The sequence below is a fragment of the Podarcis vaucheri genome (genome assembly GCF_965113315.1).
Source record: "Podarcis vaucheri genome assembly, chromosome: 13".
Classification (NCBI taxonomy): Eukaryota; Metazoa; Chordata; class Lepidosauria; order Squamata; family Lacertidae; genus Podarcis; species Podarcis vaucheri.
The window spans coordinates 28254083-28275586 of NC_138751.1; the positions used below are offsets into that span (position 1 = coordinate 28254083).

The 21504-nt window shown below is 44.4% G+C and overlaps 2 protein-coding genes across 9 annotated transcripts in view; both read right to left on the reverse strand.

The window, feature by feature from the left end:
• Positions 1 to 4180, reverse strand: part of ATXN7L3 (ataxin 7 like 3) — a 28333-nt gene extending 24153 nt beyond the window's left edge. The window contains exon 1 of one of the 4 annotated variants that reach the window (XM_082194267.1): positions 4056 to 4180. The gene's annotated coding sequence lies outside the window, so the exon portion shown is untranslated. Of the gene's footprint in view, positions 1 to 2071; positions 2391 to 3630; positions 3729 to 4055 lie in introns of those variants that run through there. The other 3 variants (XM_082194268.1, XM_082194269.1, XM_082194266.1) reach the window with 3 other exon arrangements.
• A 7756-nt stretch (positions 4181 to 11936) lies between these two features.
• The window catches only part of UBTF (upstream binding transcription factor), a 43089-nt gene continuing 33521 nt past the window's right edge, over positions 11937 to 21504 (reverse strand). For all 5 annotated transcript variants that reach the window (XM_082195668.1, XM_082195669.1, XM_082195665.1 and 2 more), the window contains 6 exons: positions 20596 to 20684; positions 19525 to 19714; positions 18844 to 18891; positions 17620 to 17688; positions 16231 to 16380; positions 11937 to 15350 (listed from right to left, as the gene is read on the reverse strand). In XM_082195668.1, the coding sequence (XP_082051794.1) occupies positions 15237 to 15350; positions 16231 to 16380; positions 17620 to 17688; positions 18844 to 18891; positions 19525 to 19714; positions 20596 to 20684 (660 nt within the window). In that variant the 3' untranslated portion in view covers positions 11937 to 15236. The remainder of the gene's footprint in view (positions 15351 to 16230; positions 16381 to 17619; positions 17689 to 18843; positions 18892 to 19524; positions 19715 to 20595; positions 20685 to 21504) is intronic.

Genomic DNA, 21504 nt, shown 5'->3' on the forward strand with positions numbered 1-21504 from the left:
ATATTCTGGAAACAGGTTCTGGGAGTGAGATCCGCTTGAAATCATACCTGGCAAAACAACTGAGTTAGTGGTGGGATGGGCATGTTCCAATACACACACACACACACTTTTTTACATGCACCTGGTGAAGACTCAGCCCATCTGAGTTTCTGAAGACAACGGTACTTTGTGGGCCAGCTTGTCCAAACTACAAGAGTTGTCATTTTGGATCAGCGTTTCCCAACTCTGTTTTGTGAACTACAATTCCCATCATCCCTGGCCACTAGTCCTGCTAGCTAGGGATGCTGGGAGCTGTAGTCCAAAAACAGCCAGAGACACAAGTTTGGGAAACACTGCTTTAGATCAAGCCCATATTCTAGGTTTCTCACTGCCTTTACATCACACAGGCACCAAAGCATACCCCTCTTTTCCTGCCTCTTTTTACCTACCAGTAAGGCAGCAGCAGCACAGACTACCTTGGAAAGTGGTGGCCTCTCCTTCAATGCAGATTTTAAAGCAGAGGTTGAATGGCCACTGGTCATGAATTCTTTAGCTGCAATTCCTGCAATGCAGGGGATTGGACTAGGTGATCCATGGGGTCTCTTCCAACTCTATGATTCTACCATGAACTCACATCTTTACTCCTGCTACTACGTTTCCCCCGGAAGTCTCCTCCTATCATGGCCAGTTCATCTTAACCTTTTAATCCTATCTTCAGCACACCCACACACCCAAAAACAGACCTGGGCCTGACCCCTGCCAAAGCATATCACTTCTCTGCCCGGTCTCCTTCCTTCAACCACAATGTTGTCAACCCCACTGTTTCAAACTCAATATCCCCCACACCCTATTTAATTGCTGCATTCTCATTAACTTCCTCTCCCGCCCCACTTATTTACTTTCTAATCCCTTCCTTAAGACTTATAGCTGCTTTCCCAATCTTTCTCTTCCCCTGCCCCACCCTGAATACCACCACACCTTTCTCCCCTCTGCAACATAACTTAACTGCTTATTTCACTTGCTAGCCCCTCAAACCCACTTTAAGCACTCCATCCCACAAGACGACTTGCCAGCCACATCCCATAGCTGACTCTCTTTCCACCCCCAGAAAAACCCAGGCTCACTTTAACATCCTCCTCTTCTCTGCTTGCTGAACAACTGCCATACCAGAGCAATGGTACCCGAAATCCAGCAGCAGCTGGGCAGATACCCTTGAAGCTTACAAGCAGGGCATGAGGGCAGCAGCCCTTGCCCACTGGATGCCCCCCAGCATCTGGTATCCAGGGATACCATGCCAATGCACATGGAGGTATGGATCAAAGTATAGTTAGCTGGATGATTACAATTTATAACCCACGTCTTTCAAGGAGTTTAGGGCAGCACACATGCTTCTCTTTCTCCCCTTTTATCTGCACAACAACTGTGTTAAGGGAGGGTGGCAGGCCCAAGGTCACCCAGTGGCAAGTTTCACGGCTGAGGGGTAGATTCGAACCTGGGTCTCACTGGTCTAACAGCCCAACCACTGCCCCACACTGGCTCTCAGCAGATCTCATCTATCAGGAATTTCCCTAATCCTTTCTGAGAGAGCAAAGGAGGGGGGGAAAGAGAAAAAGTGTCCCGCTGGATCAGGTCAAAGGTCTGTCCAGCCCAGCACCCTGCATCCAGCCAGATGCTTCTGGGAAAGGCATGGATGCAACAGCCCTCGCTATTGTTTTGCTCCCTGACAGAGATACACCGAATGTGAACATTTGGGGACGAGAAGAAATAAAGACTCTGTTGAGCCAGCCAGTTTAACAACTGCTCCTCCATGGAGTCATCTTAATTTCCGTTTAAAGCCATGCAAACTAACAAGGCGCACCTTAATCCCCCTCCAAAAAAATAAAACCCCGAACCCCTTCCTTTTGCTCCCAGCGCCCCACACTTGTTTACCCTCCCCAACCTCTCCTCCACCCCCCTCCTTCCTCCACCCCACCCTTTCCTCTCTGCGCACCCCTAACTCCTCCCACAGCACCCCCACATAGGCACACACAGAGGGATTTGCAGAGAGAGGGGCTGGAGGCAAGCAGCATCCCACCCCACCCCGTGGACTTACCCCACGCACAGGCAGGAAGAGGAGGAGGAGGAGTCCCCTCACCACCGGGTCCCCCTTCCCCGATTGCCCGTGCCTGCCCCCCAGGCGGCCTGCCGGGCCCCAGGCGAAGCAGCCATGCCCCCTCCCCGCCGGGCCCCAGCTCAGCGCAAGGCCCCCGGCAGGAGGAAGGGGACACAGGGACGGCGGCAGTGGGCAGGGCGCTCCGGCCTAGCACGTCCACCTCCTTCTCCGCAGCGGCAGCGGCGGCGGCGGCAGCACCAACATTGGCGGCGGCGGCGGCAGCAGCAGCAATAAGGGAAGGGAAAGGCGGGTTGGGGGGGGGGAGAGGCACCTTTTGCAATAGGCGCGCAACCTAACTTGTTGGCTCCGGCAAGGGGGCGGGACCTGCCGGAGGACAGGGGAGAGGGAGGCGGGTGAGCCGCAGCGCCCAATGCGAGAGCTCGGAGCGGCGCAGAGAGGCCAATCGGCGCGGCCTCCTGCTCCTCCTACTTCCCCCTCTCGCCCGCCTCTCCCTCCCTCTCTCTATCTCTCGTCATTCAAGGTTGTGCGCGAGGAGCTGGTGCTGCTGCTGTTTGCTGCTGGCGGCTACCTTGTCGTTCGGGTGCCACGGACTGGCCGAAGGGACGCAGCGCTCTGGCCACTCGTCTTCAGTGCCTGCGCTAAATCAACGCAGGGACACATCATCGGTATTATTAATATTGTTTTAAAGCACCTCTGAGCAGGTGCAGAGAGCTGTTTGCAGAGAGAGGGAGTCACTCACTACTGCGGGGCTCGGACATTATTTTCAGACTTTCAACTCTGGAACCCATAAAGTAGGAAAAGATGGGGGGGGGAGAGAATAGTGCCCCTGAGCGAGCAGTGGCAGGATGAGAGGGATTTCTGTTTCCAGGCTTGTGTCTTGGCATGTCTCCTATTCTTTCTCTCCCCAATTCACACCAAATTGAGTGTCCCGCTCGATCGAAATGTCCCAACCTCTAGCTCCATCTCCCCAACAGCACACGCATTTGGATGGGTGCCAGTTTAAGGGTCAAGCTTCTGAAATCCAAGCCCCACATTGAAAAATGCCAGTCTTTATAGAACGTCTTTATAGAATGCCACTTCTCTGCTTGGGTGGGTGGATATAACAGTCGTGATAATAACATGTCGGAAATCAGGTTCTGTAGAACTTGGTTTTAGTCATCTTAAAGAATTTGTAACTGTAGAAAATTTAAGTGTGCTAATATTGACAGGTTAGACTGCTTTCTTCAAGCCCACAGATTTTGTGTGCTGTCACAGAAAAAATAATATGCGGCTTTTAAAAATTACTTAGGGTACAGAAGGTTTTTCTAACAATCAGAAACCAACTTTTCTTATTTTATTTTAAAGGGGTAATTGTTATGTATTGCTTCTCTGAAAAATTACCAGAACAACATACAACATTGGCATAGAAATAAAAATCAAGTATTACAGTAGGATATTTAGTCCTTTGCACTGTGTACTGGGCAGAACCATACAGTTGTGAAGATGGCAGTTTAAGAGGGCCTTGCTCCAGTTATGGAACAGTCAAGTCCCCCTCCTACCTGTCTGCTGCTTTGCATCTTCTTACTGGCAGAATACTCATAGCTGGTCGAGTGTGGTGTGGTGGCCCCACGTTTTGGTGTGGGGCCTTTGTCAAGGTCTGGAAGGGAAGCTTTCAAGTAGTACAAGAACATGATAGACTAAGCCTCCATTCCAAACCAACAATAAAGCGGGCTTTTTGGAGCTTTTATGGCTAATTTTAGCCAGTAAAAGCAGTGCCCCATGGGTAATCTTTCATAACCCAACATGGTCTTATAAAGGCTAATATGTACAAAGATTTGCCCAGTGCCAACCAATAAGGCTAAACTTTGGTCCCTGACAGTCCTGGTGACCATATACTCTCACAGTTAAACCCCGCTTTTGGTTTAGATTACTCTTCAGCTCCATCCAGCCACCACTCCTCCCATTTGGTGTCACCAAAAGGCACCTTTCTCCAATATAAAGATTTCCTTCCTTCTTCTGACCTTCAAACACCTCTGCTTATTTCCAGTTTGGGTCTTCTCTCCCACAGATATATTGGTGGCAATGATGCTCTGAAAGCAGGGAGGTTGTTCTGCCTGGCAATGGTTGCTAGGCAGCCCCAGTTTAGTTTTCTTCTAAAGAGCATCATTCTAAACGGAGCATCATGGAATGTGTCAGTCTTCCTCCTTCCAACATTCCAACATGTTCACAACTTTGGCACACAAAAGGTTTCCTTTCTAATTGCAGCTACTCTATGCGAACGAATCCTAAACAGGATTATTTAGAAGTTGTTTACCTAGTAAATTGCCTTTGGGATGTCTTTAAAAGAATGTTCATATGTTGCTTGAGCTGGAATTCCTCAGACCACTTCCTCTGGATCTTTCAAAGCTAAATATATGTGTGTGCATGTAGCTTGACACTAGTGCAACATAAAATGCATAACAATGAGCAATGATGCCCAAACTACATGATATGTGCAAGTGCATGTAATGATAGCTTGCTGGTTTTAGATGAGGAAAACAGAAGATGATATTGAGCGGTAAGGTAGTGGATGTGGTGGTTTGGTGTGTGAAGGCGATGACTGTTTCTCTGCTCTAATATCCCTCAATAGCTTTGCCAGTGCATTAAAAGCATGTAACAGACAGCTGCTGGAGGAGGGATTTTGGAACTGGCAAAGAAGCAGGTAGGGAAAGGATAAAGTGCCCCTCCCCCAGCAGATTCCCTGATTTTAGTTGCCTCCACCCAAGGGGCTTTTCCATTTCCCTACAATTTACATTTCCCTACAATATGTTATCATTCTCCCCCTGCCTGCAGCTTATCACTAACTTAATAAACAACAGCCTGTTTCAAATCAGTGCAACACAGGCTACTGTAAAGGCAGACAGCATGTGGTTAATAGCCTTCACATTGGCGGAAGGGCCTATGTACTCAGGCAGTAGTCCGTGGAGTAAGGTTACTACCCCTACCTAGCATTTAGAGTCATCATTTAATATTCAAGCCACATCATCTGCATTTATCTTGCTGAAATCCTCACAGCGGAGGGGAACCTGTGGCCTTCCACAAGTTGTCGGACTCTGGCTCCCATCAACCTCAGCCACAGTTGTCTGCTCTTCCGTTCCTTGCTTAATTTGAAACCACCACTACCCAACAGTAGCTGTTCAAAGCTAGTTGAGTAAAACAGGCCCAAATATGATTTGCCCATCATCTCCAAGTGCTCAGATTCTAAGACTAGTGGAAAGGGGTTGAGTATACAAGGAAAATAGACTCCTGTTTCTATTTTAGTTGTAAGCCATTTTTTAGTCCTTCCAGGGAAAGAGGAGGAATATAAATAAATGTAATAATACCAAAATGCTTGAATTTAAACTGTAATGTGTGACTATTCAGAAGGGGGGGGGGAGAGAAGGTATTTTACTCATTCTTAGACACACCCTTTTGATTATAACCCTACTTGTTCCAGGGCTGAATTCTGGCACTGATAGTAGTTTACACCTAGGCCTCAAGCTTTCATGCTAGGCATTGTTAAATTTTCAGAATGGAGCAGCAGCATGCATTTAGCCTGGTCTCCAACGTGTCACAGATGCAGCTCTATGGTGTTAAAATGCGCCGCTACTTTCGCAGACCCTTCAAGTGTCCCTGTCTTCCAGGGACAGTCCTGGATTTACAGAAATTGCCCCGGTTTCTGATTTGATCCCAAAATGTCCCACTTTCCCTTAGGACGTCCCTATTTTCATCAGATAAATGTTGGAGGGTATGGGAGTTATGCGACCCCCAAGCCAAGGAGATAAGTAACAATACAACCTTTAGAAGACATCTGAAGGCAGCCTTGTATAGGGAAGTTTTTAAAAAATGTTTCATGTTTTATTATGCTTTTACATATGTTGGAAGTGGCTGGGGAACCCAGTCAAATGGGCAGGGTGCCAGTAGTACTAGTAGTAATAATAGAATGTGATGTCCCTATTTTCATCAGATAAATGATGGAGAGTATGCTATTGGGCTGCATCAACTATCATCCCTGACCACCAGGTCAAGCAAGGAATGAGAAAGCAATCAACATAATAGGGGGCAGGCGGTTAGAGCAAATGTTCCTACAAGGAGACCTTACAATCTTTGGAGGTAACTAGTCTGGAAAAGAAGGCAAATAAGGGGGACGGGCCATAAAAGAGGTATATAAATTTATGCTGTACGGTGGAAGAATCAGGATAGGCAAAAGGGAACACATCTTCACACACCACATAATTAAAACTTTGAAATTTGCTTCCACAAGATGTGGTGATGGACACAACTTCGCTCCATGATAGGGAACAACATGGGGGAGGGAGCTATTGCCCTCATTCCCTGCTTGTAATTCTCCTGTAGGCATCTGGTTGGTCACTTTGGGAAACAGAGGGGTGGACTTTGCAGGCCTTTGGTCTCATGCAACAAGACTCTTTGTATGTTTTAAAAGTGGTTCTGCTCAAAAGTGGCTCTAGGAGAGGAGGACTTGTTTGGTGGCACTGGGTGCGGAGCTTCTGGGGTGCCACAGCACGTGCCGCAACCATGAAATCCAATGGTCAGCAGTGGAGGGGGGCTGTATTTTGGTGTCACACAGCGTGCCAATGAAAGTTGAGACACCAAGATTCTCCACTGCTCTGCTCCCAATTTTCCTGCATCAGCAATAGCCCCTGCTCCTCAGTGTGATTGCCCTGGAAGTTATAGTTCTAGCTGCTTATTTTACCTGAGTCCATGGGTTGGAGCAGCTGCAGCATTTAAGTTATGAATCCCATGTGATTATTGCCACTAATAATTTTGTAAAATTGATGCCACGGGAGCCAAGCGGTGAGCAGACCTCTTTTAATACTGTGCCATTCTTTCCGCAGCTGATCTCAAAATGGCTGCCATCCTAGGTATCTGTTCTCTCCCAGTTCCATTTTCTTTCACACACCCATTCACAGCACACTTTGGTTTCCAGTTATCATAAAGGGAGAACTCTGGCATTTGGTCACACTGAAAGAGGCATGAAGAATGAAAGAGCTATTTGCTGTTGATGAAAGTACAGTGGTACCTCGGGTTACATACGCTTCAGGTTACAGACTCCGCTAACCCAGAAATAGTGTTTCAGGTTAAGAACTTTGCTTCAGGATGAGAACAGAAACCGGGCTCTGGTGGCGCGGCAGCAGCAGCAGGAGGCCTCATTAGCTAAAGTGGTGCTTCAGGTTAAGAACAGTTTCAGGTTAAGTACGGACCTCCGGAACAAATTAAGTACTTAACCTGAGGTACCACTGTAGCTGTAGAGCAGCGTTTCCAAAACTTGTGTCTCTGGCTGTTCTTGGACTACAACTCCCACCATCCCTAGCTAGCAGGACCAGTGGTCAGGGATGATAGGAATTGTAGTTCAAAACAGATACCCAAGTTTGGGAAACACAGCTATAGAGGATAAGGGGGCAGTGGACCTTGAAACTGAGGCTGATGGAAGTCCAATATCATCTGGTGGGCCAAAGGTTCTCCACCTCTGCAGTAACTGTTAAAATAACTAGGAATGTTTCAGGCAAAGAGGGAAACTGAAGGCCCTAGTAGGCTGCAACATTCAGATAATGTACATTCAGTGATTATTTCTAAGAGTGGATGAGTCTTTAAAGCGACTTGGGCCATAGTCCAGAGAGCTACTTGCCTGGATTTCAATTCAAATTGTCTAGCCCATCTTTCTCAGAACAGACTTTAGGCCTACTTACCTGCCTTGCGCTCAAGTACCTTTTGCAAAGAAAAAAATAGTAGCCAAGACATTAACTGGGTAGGCTTGCTTACTCAGAAGTAGGTGCCACTGAATTTACTCCCCAAATTAAGTGTGTGTACAATTGCAGTCTGGGTTTAAATATTCATACAACCATAAAGCTCACTTCATGGCCTTGGGCAAGTCACACCCTCTGTCTCTTAGCCTAACCTATTTCAGTGTGTTGTGAGGGATATACAGTGGTGCCCCGCAAGACGAATGCCTCGCAAGACGGAAAACCCGCTAGACGAAAGGGTTTTCCGTTTTTGAGCTGCTTCGCAAGACGATTTTCCCTATGGGCTTGCTTTGCAAGACGAAAACGTCTTGCGAGTGTTCCGATTTCCCCCCGCTTTCCCCCCTTTTTCTAAGCTGCTAAGCCGCTAATAGCCTTTTAGCCGCTAATCCACTAAGCCTTTAATAGCCGCTAAACCGCTAATAGCACTAATCCGCTAATAGGGTTGCTTTGCAAGACGAAAAAACTGCTAGACGAAGAGACTCGCGGAACGGATTAATTTCATCTTGCGAGGCACCACTGCATCTTTAGTTTATTGCCTCCGAGTGCCTTAGAAGCGTTGATACAAATGTTGCCTTGCTGTCTGGATTAGTCTCAAATTCTAATTTCAGGTACAGTATTTCAGAGATGCAACAGATTGCATTCGAGGAAGGCAATATCCAGGTCCACAGCTCTACTGGACCACAAAAAAATGCAAAATAGTAATAGCACTTAGTATATCCACCAGAAATGAAAGATATGGTCAACTTGAACAGAGCAACCCATATAAACAGCCTCAAATCCTCTTTTCCCTGCAAGTTTTTTTTAATGTTCCAAGTAATGACATGAGAACAAAAGCTTTGTTTTTGCTCTTTATTATACAAAAGGAAAAAAAAAAGGAGGGGAGGGAGATCCACAGTTTTAAGTCTATTTAGACTTGAGGCTGAAGTTCTTGCCATGTTGGTGCAAATAGCAAAAACTTCTAAGGAAACCAAAAGCATCCTGAGCTTGCCAAGTCCCATTTAGTAATAGAAACCGAAATCCAGTACATTTTAATATTTTTTGGCATTTTAAAGTTTTTTTAAATCTACAAAAACACTTTAAATATTAGAAAAAAAATGATTCCTTTTTCACAAGAACTTCTATCTGGAATATCACATTTTGTCAACAGTGCAAAAATGCACTCAGTCTCACCTTCTTACAGTACAATCTGTCTCCCTCCCTAACCCCTGGTAACATTTTTTTTCTTTTTTAAAAAGACATCAGTACTGTAAGAAATTTACTTTAAAGAACAAGGTTTTTTTAAGGTTTTTTTTTTTTACTTAAAAAACACATCTACTAAAATACAACAGAGCTGGTACATTCAGCAAAATCAAACCAGGTGTTTCACTTTAGAAGGATGAGAGAGAGGAGAAAAGGGGGAAGGAAGATTGACTGACGGAATCAGAAATAGAGAGTTCAGGAGCATCAGAGGGGTTGATGTGTGACAAATGTGCATGACTGGGCACATCCTATCAGAATTCAAACATGGCAATGAAAAGCAAAGTTAATGTGGAGAAATCTAGCTTGATGTGGCAATGGCTGAAGTGTTTTTTTCAGGTTTCTAGTGGGTAGGATCTGTTAAGAGACTTCCTGAACCTGATGCCCTCAAGTCAGTCCCAGTTTGCCAGGCCTTTGGAGAAGGCACCAAGGTGGGGAAGGCTGCATTAGAACAACAGAAAGTGTTGCATACACTGCCTGGTTATTGTATGCAATCCTTCTCCCCCTGCCGCTGATATTTTGCGTAATTTACTTCTACGTGTGGCCACATTTGCTGCATCAGAACAAATGCCTCCATTCCACAAATGATAACCAACTTCATTGAGGTGAGAAAGGTACATCTAAATGGATGCATCCTACATTTTCATTGGGTCATCTCATTTCTGGCAAAGTTCTGACAAACATCTTATGAGGCGACAAGGTTTTCCCTACACCAGCAGAGACAAAATTGGGAAAGGCTTGAAAATTATATAAAAAGGGAGTCCAAAAATGTTAAGGTTTGGTTCTCGCCTACCTCCACAAAAGATGTGCGCATGTGTGAATCAGAGTACACATTATACCAGCCACAAGTTCACTAAGAAATAACGCAACAGAAGAGGTGTTAACTGATTAAAATACACTTACCAAAGGGTCACTTAAAAGGGATGGAGTTTCAGCTTCCACTGCCTTCAAGGAAGGTGAGGCAATTACATGTAAAAACTCCACATGATTTGGGGATCCATAGCCATGATGCCCCCTTAGCACGGTTCTGTATGGACCTTCCCTGTGCAAAAGCATTTATTGGTTGCTTCCATGCAGTTCACGTAATGAGAAAAACTTAGCACCAAACGGGCAGAGGGCAAGGAGGAGGCAACAAGGTGTTACCTGAAACATACACAACTTGCCACACTTCTTCACAAGTCTAACCCCCCACCCACGTCAGGATTCTCTTGCAGAATGAGGTACAATGACAACAACCAAAAACAACTTCTAGCTTTGAGGAACACCTATTGGTTCTAAAGGAAGATTACGCCCAACCACATAATCTGGAGACAGTACTTACCCCCATGCCGGGCTCCCTGTAGTTTGGTGCCTTGCTTGAAAAGGCTCTTAACCCATGTGATAGCCTCTTCATTTGCATGGCAGTGAGGCTTCCCTCTTTATCAAAGATTACTGGCGTTGGAATTGTGCATATCAAGGGACCAGCACATGGGTGAAGAGCCATGTAATACTTATCTTTTATACACCAGCTCAAGGTCAGTGACAGGTTGCAGGCAAGGATTTATAGAATAACCCAAAGAACTTCAGGAATGAGAACGTGTTGGTGATCATACAGACTTAAAAAGCAAACGTTGAACGGATTACTTACGATTTTACATGTTGCCACTCTTTTCTTATATTTCTTGTAAATGGTTATTTATCATCATCATAAAGCTTCACTGTTGTTTAGCTTTAGGAAGACATTCAAACCTGAGTTACTGCCTCGCAGGGCTTAAGAGAGCAGCACGGCCGCCATCACATTAGCAGTCCTACCAGGCACATGGGCTAGGGTCAAAGCCGGGGGCAGGCAAAATGCTATGCCAAGCTGGACCAGCATCAGACCCAGTGCTATCCACTGATGGCAGTGTGAACAACTTAGCCCCTCCCTTGGAATGTCTCTTTTCAGTGGCAGCACTTCCACCTACCAATCCAAACCCTTGCCCCACCCAAAAGGGGTGGCTTACACCCTACATCATTTAGTGATTCTTCCTGAGTAGCATTTCTATCAACTTCAACGGTTTTAGTTTTGATTACATGTACTTAATAATATCTTTTCAAGTCTGCAAGATCTTTGGAGGTTTTTCAAGTGTACTGAATCCACAAAAAACTAATAACCGTTTGAGTACTATTCAAGGGCACAAAAATACCCATTTTCATGTGTACTGTACATTAATTGATTTCCTATGTTCTCAGGTAAGTTTCTTTTTCCCTGAAAAGCTTTTGCTCTAAATGATCTGGTGTTATTCAGTAAATCCCTGCTTGGATGTGTTACTGGTATTTTATACCAAGCCAGAAAAGCCAAAGGGCTATTGAGATCGACCGCTTGTCCAAAGACAACATACTTCTGTTGCTTTGCCTCCAAGAGTTCAACCCAAAGCAACCCAGACCAATATGTACCAAAAACATAAACAAACAAACAAAAAAGACAGAGGAATATCTTGACTTGTCCGAACTATTCCCACAACAACTGCATACATACACACAAACACACACTCCCATACGTGACGGTGCACTTCTCTTCATAAACAAGACTGATGTGCTTTGCAATATGTCAATGCTCATGGAAGTAAGTTGTTCATCCCAATGAAAGTACAGTGGAAAACTGCACTTCTCAAGGTATGTTATGGGAACATTTGCATGTTATTCAGTCAAGTCATTCCCACAATGCAAAATACTCTTTCCTAAATTAATACGGCCACCAAGAGCCACTCAATATTTCAATGGAGCCAGGTTTAAACAGGTTCCAGTGGTGCCTGTGTGTATATAAGTTTAATATCAATCCTGTGGCTAGTTTTGACAGTTTGCTACCCAAGATGACGTGTTTTTTTAAAAAAAAACTAGAAATGCTAGCAAAGGTAGGGAAAGTTCCAATGCTTGAAACCTGCAGGTCCTCCCAAGGCATTTTGCAATAGTGGGAGACTTTTGTATATATTTAAGTTGCTGGTTCAAAATAAGATTATTTAGCAACTGGACTCTTCCCAGTGATGGAACGGAGGTACAGCACACTTCCAAAGGGCAACTGTGGGGCCAAGATGCTCAAAGAGAAGGAATACATTTGGCACAGCAAGACATTGCAAGAGACAGTGAATTGATAGAGAAAAGCAGACTAAATGGGAAATACTGCTGTTAAGTTTTTTTATCCTGTAAATCGGATTTGACTAACCTGTGGCTTTCCCGATGTAGCTGAATTCCAACTCCCATCAACCCCAGGCAGCATGGCCAACGATCAGGGATGATGAGAGCTGTGGTCCAGCATCTGGAAGGGTCTTCAGTGCCCTTTGTAACTCCCTCTCTTGACTGCATTCTCAAATGGTCCAGCTTCCCTCCAGGGGAATATCTGCAGTGCTAGAAGCCAAGTCTTTCTTTAGAAGACCATGTTTCCTTCATGAGGTTTCCAGACTTACCCAAAAGAGATTGGCAAAGCACAAGCCATGTGTTCAATTTCCACAAGGGGGGAGGGATAAAAAGGGTGTGTGTGTACTTTTTCTGGTGGGTATGCTTAAAAATAAAAATCCAAAGTATATTTCAAGGGGAAACAATGAATTCTGTAAACTACAATGCATTTGAAGTTTGTTTTGCAAAATTCTCATTTTGCTTGTCAACAGAAGACACAGGGTGCTATGAAAGACACTGAAGAGCCAAGATATAGTACAGAACCAGCTTGCAGGCCAAATTGGGGCTACAAGCCACTAGTCGCAGGATCTGGCCTTAAAAATGAGAAATTCCTTGTCATATTATTAGAGCAGGTAATCGTCCAAAGAATGTAAAAATAAAGGCTAGTCAGGGGTGCATGCTCTCATAAACTAAATTATGTTTTACATGAAAAAAATTAAAGAAACAGAAGGACAGGAAACACGGATGGGAAGAAGCAAAAGGAGCCTTGCCTAAATACCACCTGTCCAATTAGATAGCAAGATGCAACATACCAGCTTTTTTTTCTGAGATAATCACCAATGCCAATTTAATTTGTACTGATCTAGTTTGGACATTATGCTAAACTGTGTATCAACATTATGTGAACAAGTCTCAGGCTCATGCATCCGCCCCCTTCCTCTTTCTTGCACTGTGAGATTAGAAACTCTCTTCTCTGTTTGCAATAAACCATGGTTTAATATTATGGCAAATCTTAACTATGGTTTAGGGAAACAAGCCAGGATCACAGACCATGATTTCCAATTGTGGCTTGTTTCCGTAAAGCAAAGTTAAACCAGTTTGTCCACATTTGGACACAACAAGTAACCATGGTTAATTAAATAAGAAAACAAATGTTTCTGATCTCTTCACAGCAAGGGGAAAGCTTACACGTCCAAGGCTTGCTCAAGTAGAGCTAACACACATCTTAGTTTTACATCCAAACAAGGTAATAGTTTCTTGTTCTTTTTTCAGGCTGGAACTAAACATTACAGGAGACACACGCCCTTGGAAGCAGCAGCCATGTAGTTCTGGCCCTTCCTTTTGCCCAGTAATGTCTAGTCATACAAAGTGTTTCTTGAAATCACCAAGCTGCAAATTTCCCTACCCCTTTAGTTACTCCTGGGAGAATGGGTAGGGGAATTTGTGGCATGGTGATGTTTTGTATGATCGGGCATCTTACAAGGGAGGAGGAGGTGTGGTTGCTGCTTTTTCTTTTTTTTACAACTACCACCACCTGACCCCCAAATAGCATGTCTACTAGCTCTGATGTCATTTACAGGGCAAACACAAAGTTGGTACTGGAGTTTCCTTTCCTTTTCTATTCCCCACAGAAGAGGCCAAGAAATACACTTCTTGGTGGCTGGAATCATTCTCTTCTTGGCATCATTCCTCTGCCCAAAGTTGAATGAACACATGCAGCCTGAATAAAACCAAGGCATGCTGGGGGGCCAGGGGAATCTATGTGCCTCTTATATACAAACCCCATCCTCTCCCAAGATCCCAGCCTCTGCATAAGGGTGAGAGACACATGACGTACTCAATCTCAAAGATGGGATAATTTAGTTGTAAAAAAGATGGTTGTCTCACTTTGTTTATAAAACATTTTTTGTTGTTTTTTTGAAAAAAAAAAGCTTAATGACACAGAGGATCCCACCCACAACCAACCTCCCGCTTCCAAAGACAGTCAAACAAAATGCCCCATTTTGGTACAATTATTGGTCACTTCATTGTAAAAAAAAATATATATATTAACAACAACAACAACCCAAAGGGGTCTGGCCACTACTGTCTTTGTTTAAATGCTGGTCAGAAAAACGACAGAAAAAGTCCACCTCCTGCAAAATAAAGTCAGTAACCTTGGAGCTCCCAAAATTCTCTTCTCCTGCGGCAGCATACCAGTCAGATATTCTCTCTGCAAAAGAAATCCTTTTCTTCAGTTCCTTTTCTATTCCCTGACCCTTGCCATGCACTCACGTGAAATATACCCTCCCATCCCGTTTCCTTCAGCAGGAAACGTTTGCTGGATATCCAGTTCATCACAGGAAATAACTAAGTGCAGCTGTGGCCATTTTGTTCTCTTTCGTCAAGGTGTAAAATTTCAAGACTGTACAAGATTGTCCACTTTGAGGAGAGGTGGGTCACACTGGCAAAGTCCAGAACCTTCCATGGCTCGTGCTCTCTGGAACCCATCTCTCCCTGGCTGTTTGCTAAGGGGGTGGGGAAATCTCTCATTGCCATGTTGGTTTTTTGTTTTTTTAAAAAAAGAATTTGTACAAAGTCCAAAGCTGGTGGATAGAATTGGGGGTGGGTGGGTGGGGGTAGATATGTGAGGGGGGACGAAATAAAAAGGGGCCTGTATTTTGCCAGGACCCTGCCCACCTCAACAAAAAGGGGGGGGGACCCCCAGAGAGATTCAGAAGGAGGGGAGGAATAAGAGAGAGGAGTATAGAATAAAAATTCTCTCCCCACACCACTGCCACAAAAAAACCCTCCGCTGGTTGTCAGCTATTTTCTACCCCCCTGCTCCCCTCACACACAACCACACACAGTTAAATACAATGTGAGGTGTGCGAGGAGAGGAAGATAATTAAACCACAGTGATTTCCTTCCTCCCTTTCCTCCCCATCCTAGCTCTCCAGCTGTAGATGTTACTTTTATCCGGAAAAACAAAACCGAATAGAGTACAGCAAGAAAGGCGGCTGGAGAAAGGGGATGGTTCAATTGGAGTCCGAATCAGAAGAATCTCCTGAGGACGAGGAGGAACTGCTGCTGCCCTCAGATTCATTGTCGTCGTCGTCATCGTCGTCCTCTTCATCATCCTCTTCTTCATTCTGGTGAGGGAAGAGGCAAGATATGAAGTTATGTCTAGTGTGGGTACCCAAGGTGATGCTGAGGGACTGCAGAATGTGGCAGGGGTGCAGAATTCAGTTTACTGGGAAATGCAACATTTATTTATTTTTAGAATCCAGCGTTTTCTTGGTACAGAATTTAGATCGCTTTGACAGAAAATGTATATACAGTGGTGCCTCGCAAGACGAAAAGAATCTGTTCTGTGATTCTCTTCGTCTAGAGGTTTTTTCGTCTTGTGAAGCAAGCCCATTGAAGGATTAGCAGATTAGCGCTATTAGCGGCTTTTAGCGGCTTATCTGCTGATCGGATCAGCTGATAAGCAGCTTAGCGGCTTAGAAAAAGGGGGGGGGGAACCAGCAGGAACTCGCAAGACATTGTCGTCTTGCGAAGCAAGCCCATAGGAAATTCGTTTTGCGAAGCACCTCCAAAACGGAAAACTCTTTCGTCTAGCGAGTTTTCCGTCTTGCGAGGCATTCGTCTTGCGGGGCACCACTGTATGTATTTACAGCGGCTCCTTGACTAGCGCTTTTGTTCCTTCATATGCAAGGTGCTGGCTTGCGTTCATTACCTCTCACCATCTATCCTGGGAGCCTTGCTATCCACCATGTTTTGGGTGGGACCAGGGGGTGGGGGGTGGGATGCTAGGGTTGTACCTTAAAAGAGTAAAAGCCTTCTAGTTATATTCAGAGGCACTGCACTTTTGAACTTGTGAAAAGCCCAGCTGTTGGGGATAGCCCCCACTGCTTAACAAGCACAGTTAAGCAGTCACTGAAACACGCAGCCCCGACAATCAGTTTTGTGGAATAGGTGTGAGCAAAGGGTAGTGTATATAGAGAAGTGTACAGACACCCGCACACTCACCTCATCCCCGTCTTCGCTCTCCTCTTCACTACTTGAATCAGAGGAATCCCCTCCCTCCTCAGAGGAGTCAGCATTGTCGTCGTCGTCCTCCTCTTCCTCTTCATCGTCATCATCGTCGTCGTCATCATCATCATCCTCATCCTCAGATTCCTGCAAATACCACACAGGATTTAACAGAGACATGGGAGAGGTAGACTGAAAACACCAGCAACGCACCTAGAGCTCAACAGATGGCATTCACCTTTATACACCCAAGAGTCCACAGTAAGAACCCCAAGTGGCCAAACATAAACCTATTTCTCAAAATGTGCCTTCTTGCATGTGGATGAAATGTGAAGGTGCTCACCAGGGTGGCACAGGCATGGTTCAGGGCCTTAAATGAAACTGAATGCAATATAGCTGTGCCAGAAATTACAAAGGAGGGTAAAATATATGCCCCTTCTGCCCCAATATTCTGTTAAAAGAAAGCCAGCTCAACAACCCAAAGTTCTCACTATAGAAAATTAACTGCTGCACCACTGGTTTATTTTTAATGAAATGCTCAAGAGCTCCAGGATTTTTACATTTGCAACTTCAAGCATGCCCACTTAAGGAAAGTGGAGAAGACCAAAATGAAAGAAAGAAAAGCAAAGGGGTCTGAAGAGCAAACAGCTCTCCAGCTATCAGTACCTGAAGTGCAGCAGAAAACCTCTCCCCATCCAAACATCATCTTCATGGGACTAATAATTTTAAAAATCCATCCCACAATTTGTCATGCGAATCAACTGATGCTCATGGAAGCAAAGTTACTTGCGCCCCTTAGCTACAGAGGGGGAAAAACTACATTCCCCATAATGGGGTTGTTGAGCTTTACTTGGCAAAGCTGTTGAACTAAAAATGACGTTTTTGAACTATTTTTAATGTTAATCGGCAAAAAAGACACTGCCAACATGGGTTGCCATACGTCCGGATTTCCCTGGAAATTTTAGCGACTTACACCCAGACACTGCTTCCGACTGCAGTATTCTGGCTACGTCTGGGAAATTCTGGATGATTGGCAACCCTACCATATAGCTAACTATAGGGAGATTGCATCTCTCCTTCCCAGTGGAAGATCAGTGGGCCCCAGCCATCAGATCAATCACCTGCATAGAATTTGGCTCCCTCCCCTGTTAGAAATAAGAAGCAAGCAAGCAAGAACTTTTACAATAATTTGCAATGCTTTACCAGACCAGTTCAGAAAGAAAGCAGAGTTCCTGGGGTCAGTTTTAACACTTTCAAAATGGCTTCATTAAATCAGCCATTTTGGGCTGATTTAAGGCAAGGCAAACCTTGGAACAAGCTTCCCTGGATTATTCCATTGTGGGTAACAGCTGCATGATGAAGAGGAAGAAGTGTTAAAGCACTTACTGATTTGGACTGCACTGAGGGCTTCATCTTAGGATTTGGGCCTCGCATCTTCCCCATGTTCTTGCGTTTCTGTTGAGATACAAGTGGGAGGGGGCAGTGTTAGAAAAGGGGGGGAGGAGTCAACATTTATTTATTTTATAAAATTTATAACATTTATTTATTTTCATAAAATTTATATACTGCTTGATTGTAAAAAAAGAAAGAACCCTCAAAGCAGTTTGCAAGAAGAATAAAACAATAAAACTATTGCTAAAAGTAATTAAAATCAATTTAGAACTCTTAAAAAATTAAAATCAGCAATAAACAGATTAAAACATACGCCAATGTTCTTGGTATCTGGTAGGCTTGTCTAAACAAAAATGTTTTTAGCAGGTGCCAAATACAATACAGTACAGTACAGTACAGTGAAAGTGCCTGCCTGATGTCAATAAGCAGGGAGTTCCAAAGTGTCGGTGCTGCCACACTAAAAGATTTCTATAAATGTAAAATGGGTTCATTATTATGTGGCACCCATGACAGCACCAGTGGCAAGGATAACACTTGCATTCTTTTCAGCAAGCTAGTATCTAGCCTGCCCCTTCCCCAATCCTCCATTTCTAGCAAAAATCAAATGTGCCCCTGACAAACGATCTAGTTCTTGTGGCACTAGATTCGGAAGACTTGATGCCAAAAATGTTAAAACAAGCAGCAGGAGGAAAATACAAAGGCAACTTAAGCTTTTTCTACTCAAGAGTTCTTCTAACATCCTGGAAATCTATCCTATTATTAAATCAAAATGTACCAATTCAATAACCATATATACCCTGTTTAATTCAGAGCAGCTTTCAAAAGTAACTGGTACACTTTTATCTGATGCACGTCCTGCTGGGATAGGTATCCCTTTTCAGTCAGAGGGCCACATTTCCTTCTGGGAAAGCCACTGGTAGGAGGAGCCAGAGGCAAGTGGACAGAACAATGAATGTAATATTTACATTTGTACAGTAGGCGGGTTTCTATACTCGCATAACCATCTCCATCTTCCATACAGACAAAAATGAAGCTTTTTCTTGGGGAGGGGGACCAAAGGTTCCTTGTTTCTGACCTAACCAGAGTTACAGAACATGGAACCCTAGACTTCAGGCATGAAGAGATTCCCTTCCTTTCACTTCCAAGCTATACTGTATTTCAGAGGTCGTTGAAAAAATACCCCTGCCAGTCCCCTCCAAACACTTGCAAGACACTTACATTGGAGGTATGTTCCTTGTACACAGCTCTCTCCTGTGGCGACAAACTCTGCAGAGAAGACAGAAGGGGGAGGAGTGAGAAGCCAAGATTAAGCATGTTATGGAGGTGGTTCAAAACATGGGGAGTGGGAGAAGATGGATCGATTATAGTCCCTACATAAAGCAACCAGATTATAATTACCACAGATGAATCATTCCTTGCCAGCACTTTAATATGACACCTCTTGCAAGCCCCTGGCTGTTCTTCAATGAGTTCTGCCCTATGAACAATTATTCCCATTTTACAGGCAGGGAATGGAGGGCTGAAAATGCTAAAAGCCTAAGCAGATGCTGTCAGGGTAGAGGAAGTTTGATTTGGGTTGCAGAGAAAACACAGAACAAAACCTCAGACAAGGTATACGAACATGCGAGAGCGCTCTGTGTGGCAGGATGATCCATGAGGCCAGAGGACAGATGAGAGGTGGGGAAAGCTCACACAGTGTCTAGGACGCTTATGTTGCTGATAGGAACTGGGGATGAGCAGAATTTCATACAGATTGAAAGTCTTTGGTTGCAGAACAAGAGTCAAATGTCAATATGGCTTGACTTGGAAGGCTTTCACACGGATGCTTCACTGCTAACACTCTGATCTTCTCAAGGAGCTGCTACCTGTTCTTGTGCCTTCCCCCAACTGACAGCTCACCTTGAGCCACATATCCAGGTGTACTTTGTACTGTTTCTGCTGCTCTTCGGCCAACTTCTTGTACTGTTCCTTTTGGCTCTGAGAGATGCGCTGCCAGCGGCTTCCAATCTCCACCATCCGCTCCTTCAGAGGAAGATGATTAAGTTCACCATTTGAAAGCAGCTCCTGAGAAAACTTCTGATACCCGTTCCTGGTGAGGACACAAAAGAGAGAAGTTACAGGTGAATGGGCAGGAGGAAGAAAGACAGCAGGACTGATGGCAGGATCTATTTAATGTACTGGAAAACTCAGTGATATGGGTTGACATGCATTGCTAAACCATGGTTTCAGAGGCAGAAAGGAGCAGCTGGAACCTCCCCACTGCCCTTAAGAGTTTCCAAACAAACTTTGGTTTGTTTGGAAACTTACCCATTTGTTTTACACTCTTATCGCCATTTCATAAGAAATGGTAAGTCTGATTTTGTGGGAAGTGGAATGCAGCTCTGCAAAATCCTCCTCCCGGTCACACGAAAGGAGGGCAAAGGTATACTGAGACAAAGGCTTGTGGTGGTTCCTTCTTGCTCATGCACATAGCTATGGTTGAGTACGATATGCAAACACAGGCACTCTCTCTGGATGCCACCCTGCTCTCCACAGGGAACAAACAGATCTTTTCAGTGGTAGCCACAGAACTCAAATGGCATCTCCTAGGAAGCTCAACTGTTTTTTTCTCTTGGCTCTTGGCTCCATTCAGAAACTTCACTTATCTTTAGGAGAATTAAGACTTTTTAGAAGTTATTCTATTGCTGCTGTTTGGTTTTGGTTCATCAGTTTTAATATGATCTTGGGCTTCCAGAAATGTTAATTGTGCTTCAGTTACATATGGTGAACTTTTTATTTTATTTACAGTATTTATAGATTGCCTTTAAACCAATCAATTATCCACCTACTGAAGTTGACTTAACTTCAGGAAGGCCACTGATTCCTCACCACTGTGCGTTTGTAAGCCATAACCACAACTCAGAACACAAAACATATAAGCACACACATACAACCCTGCTTTTCTTTTTTTAATTCAATGGCAATACTCACATGGGGGGTTTCTTCGGCTCACCCTGGAATTTCATCTTCTTGGAGGAATTTGTTGTGCATGGTGGCGCCCTCATCTCACTCAGTTCTCGCTGCAGAACAAAATAAAGAAGAAACAGAATTACAAAGCTGAGAAGCCTGGTCCAGCTCAATGAAAAATGTCAGAAAAATTAAAAAGGCTGACCCGCCCTCCTATTTCATGCAGATGCCTAAGCCTTCAATGAGGCAAACATTGGACATTTGCTAGCTTTCCTCAACAACCCAGAAAACTACCTACCAAGAAAAGTATACAGAGCTTCAACCTTGTATTTTAAGTATTAACCTCCTAGCCAGAGGTGGCAAGGAATTACATGCTGGGTAGGCAAACCAAGAAGAAATTGAGTGCCCTGCTCCTTCTCTGAGCCCAGTACAGAACCAAACAGGCTGCTACAAAAAAGAATGCAGTTTTCTGTCTCTCTTCTGCTAGCTCCTGGCAGGCTAGGAACTTTCTTGTCTCATTTACAGGGCTGCAGAAATCTGGAGCAGAAACCAATGGCTCCCATTCCTGAGCTGTAAAACAGAGGAGCTGTGCATACAAGCTGCTAGAGAAAATTAATTAAAATTTAGAACTCTGGCAAGCCAGATTCTGAGCCAAGAAAAGACAAGAGAATGTATGTAATCTGTGTAATTATGCATAATCTTATTCCACCATTTCACTGGCAGGAAGCACAAGCCACTTACATTTAAGCATATCTCCATACAGCCAGAAACTGGCTGGTTTTTTGGAAGTTGATATTCTGTGCCCAGTACCACACAGGATTGTTTTTCTGCATTCCTGTGGAAACTGTGCACACACACACACACTCGATGCAGTGCAATCACACTGAAGTGAAAAATACTAGGTGGGGTGGGGCTTTTTTAAAAAAAAGACTG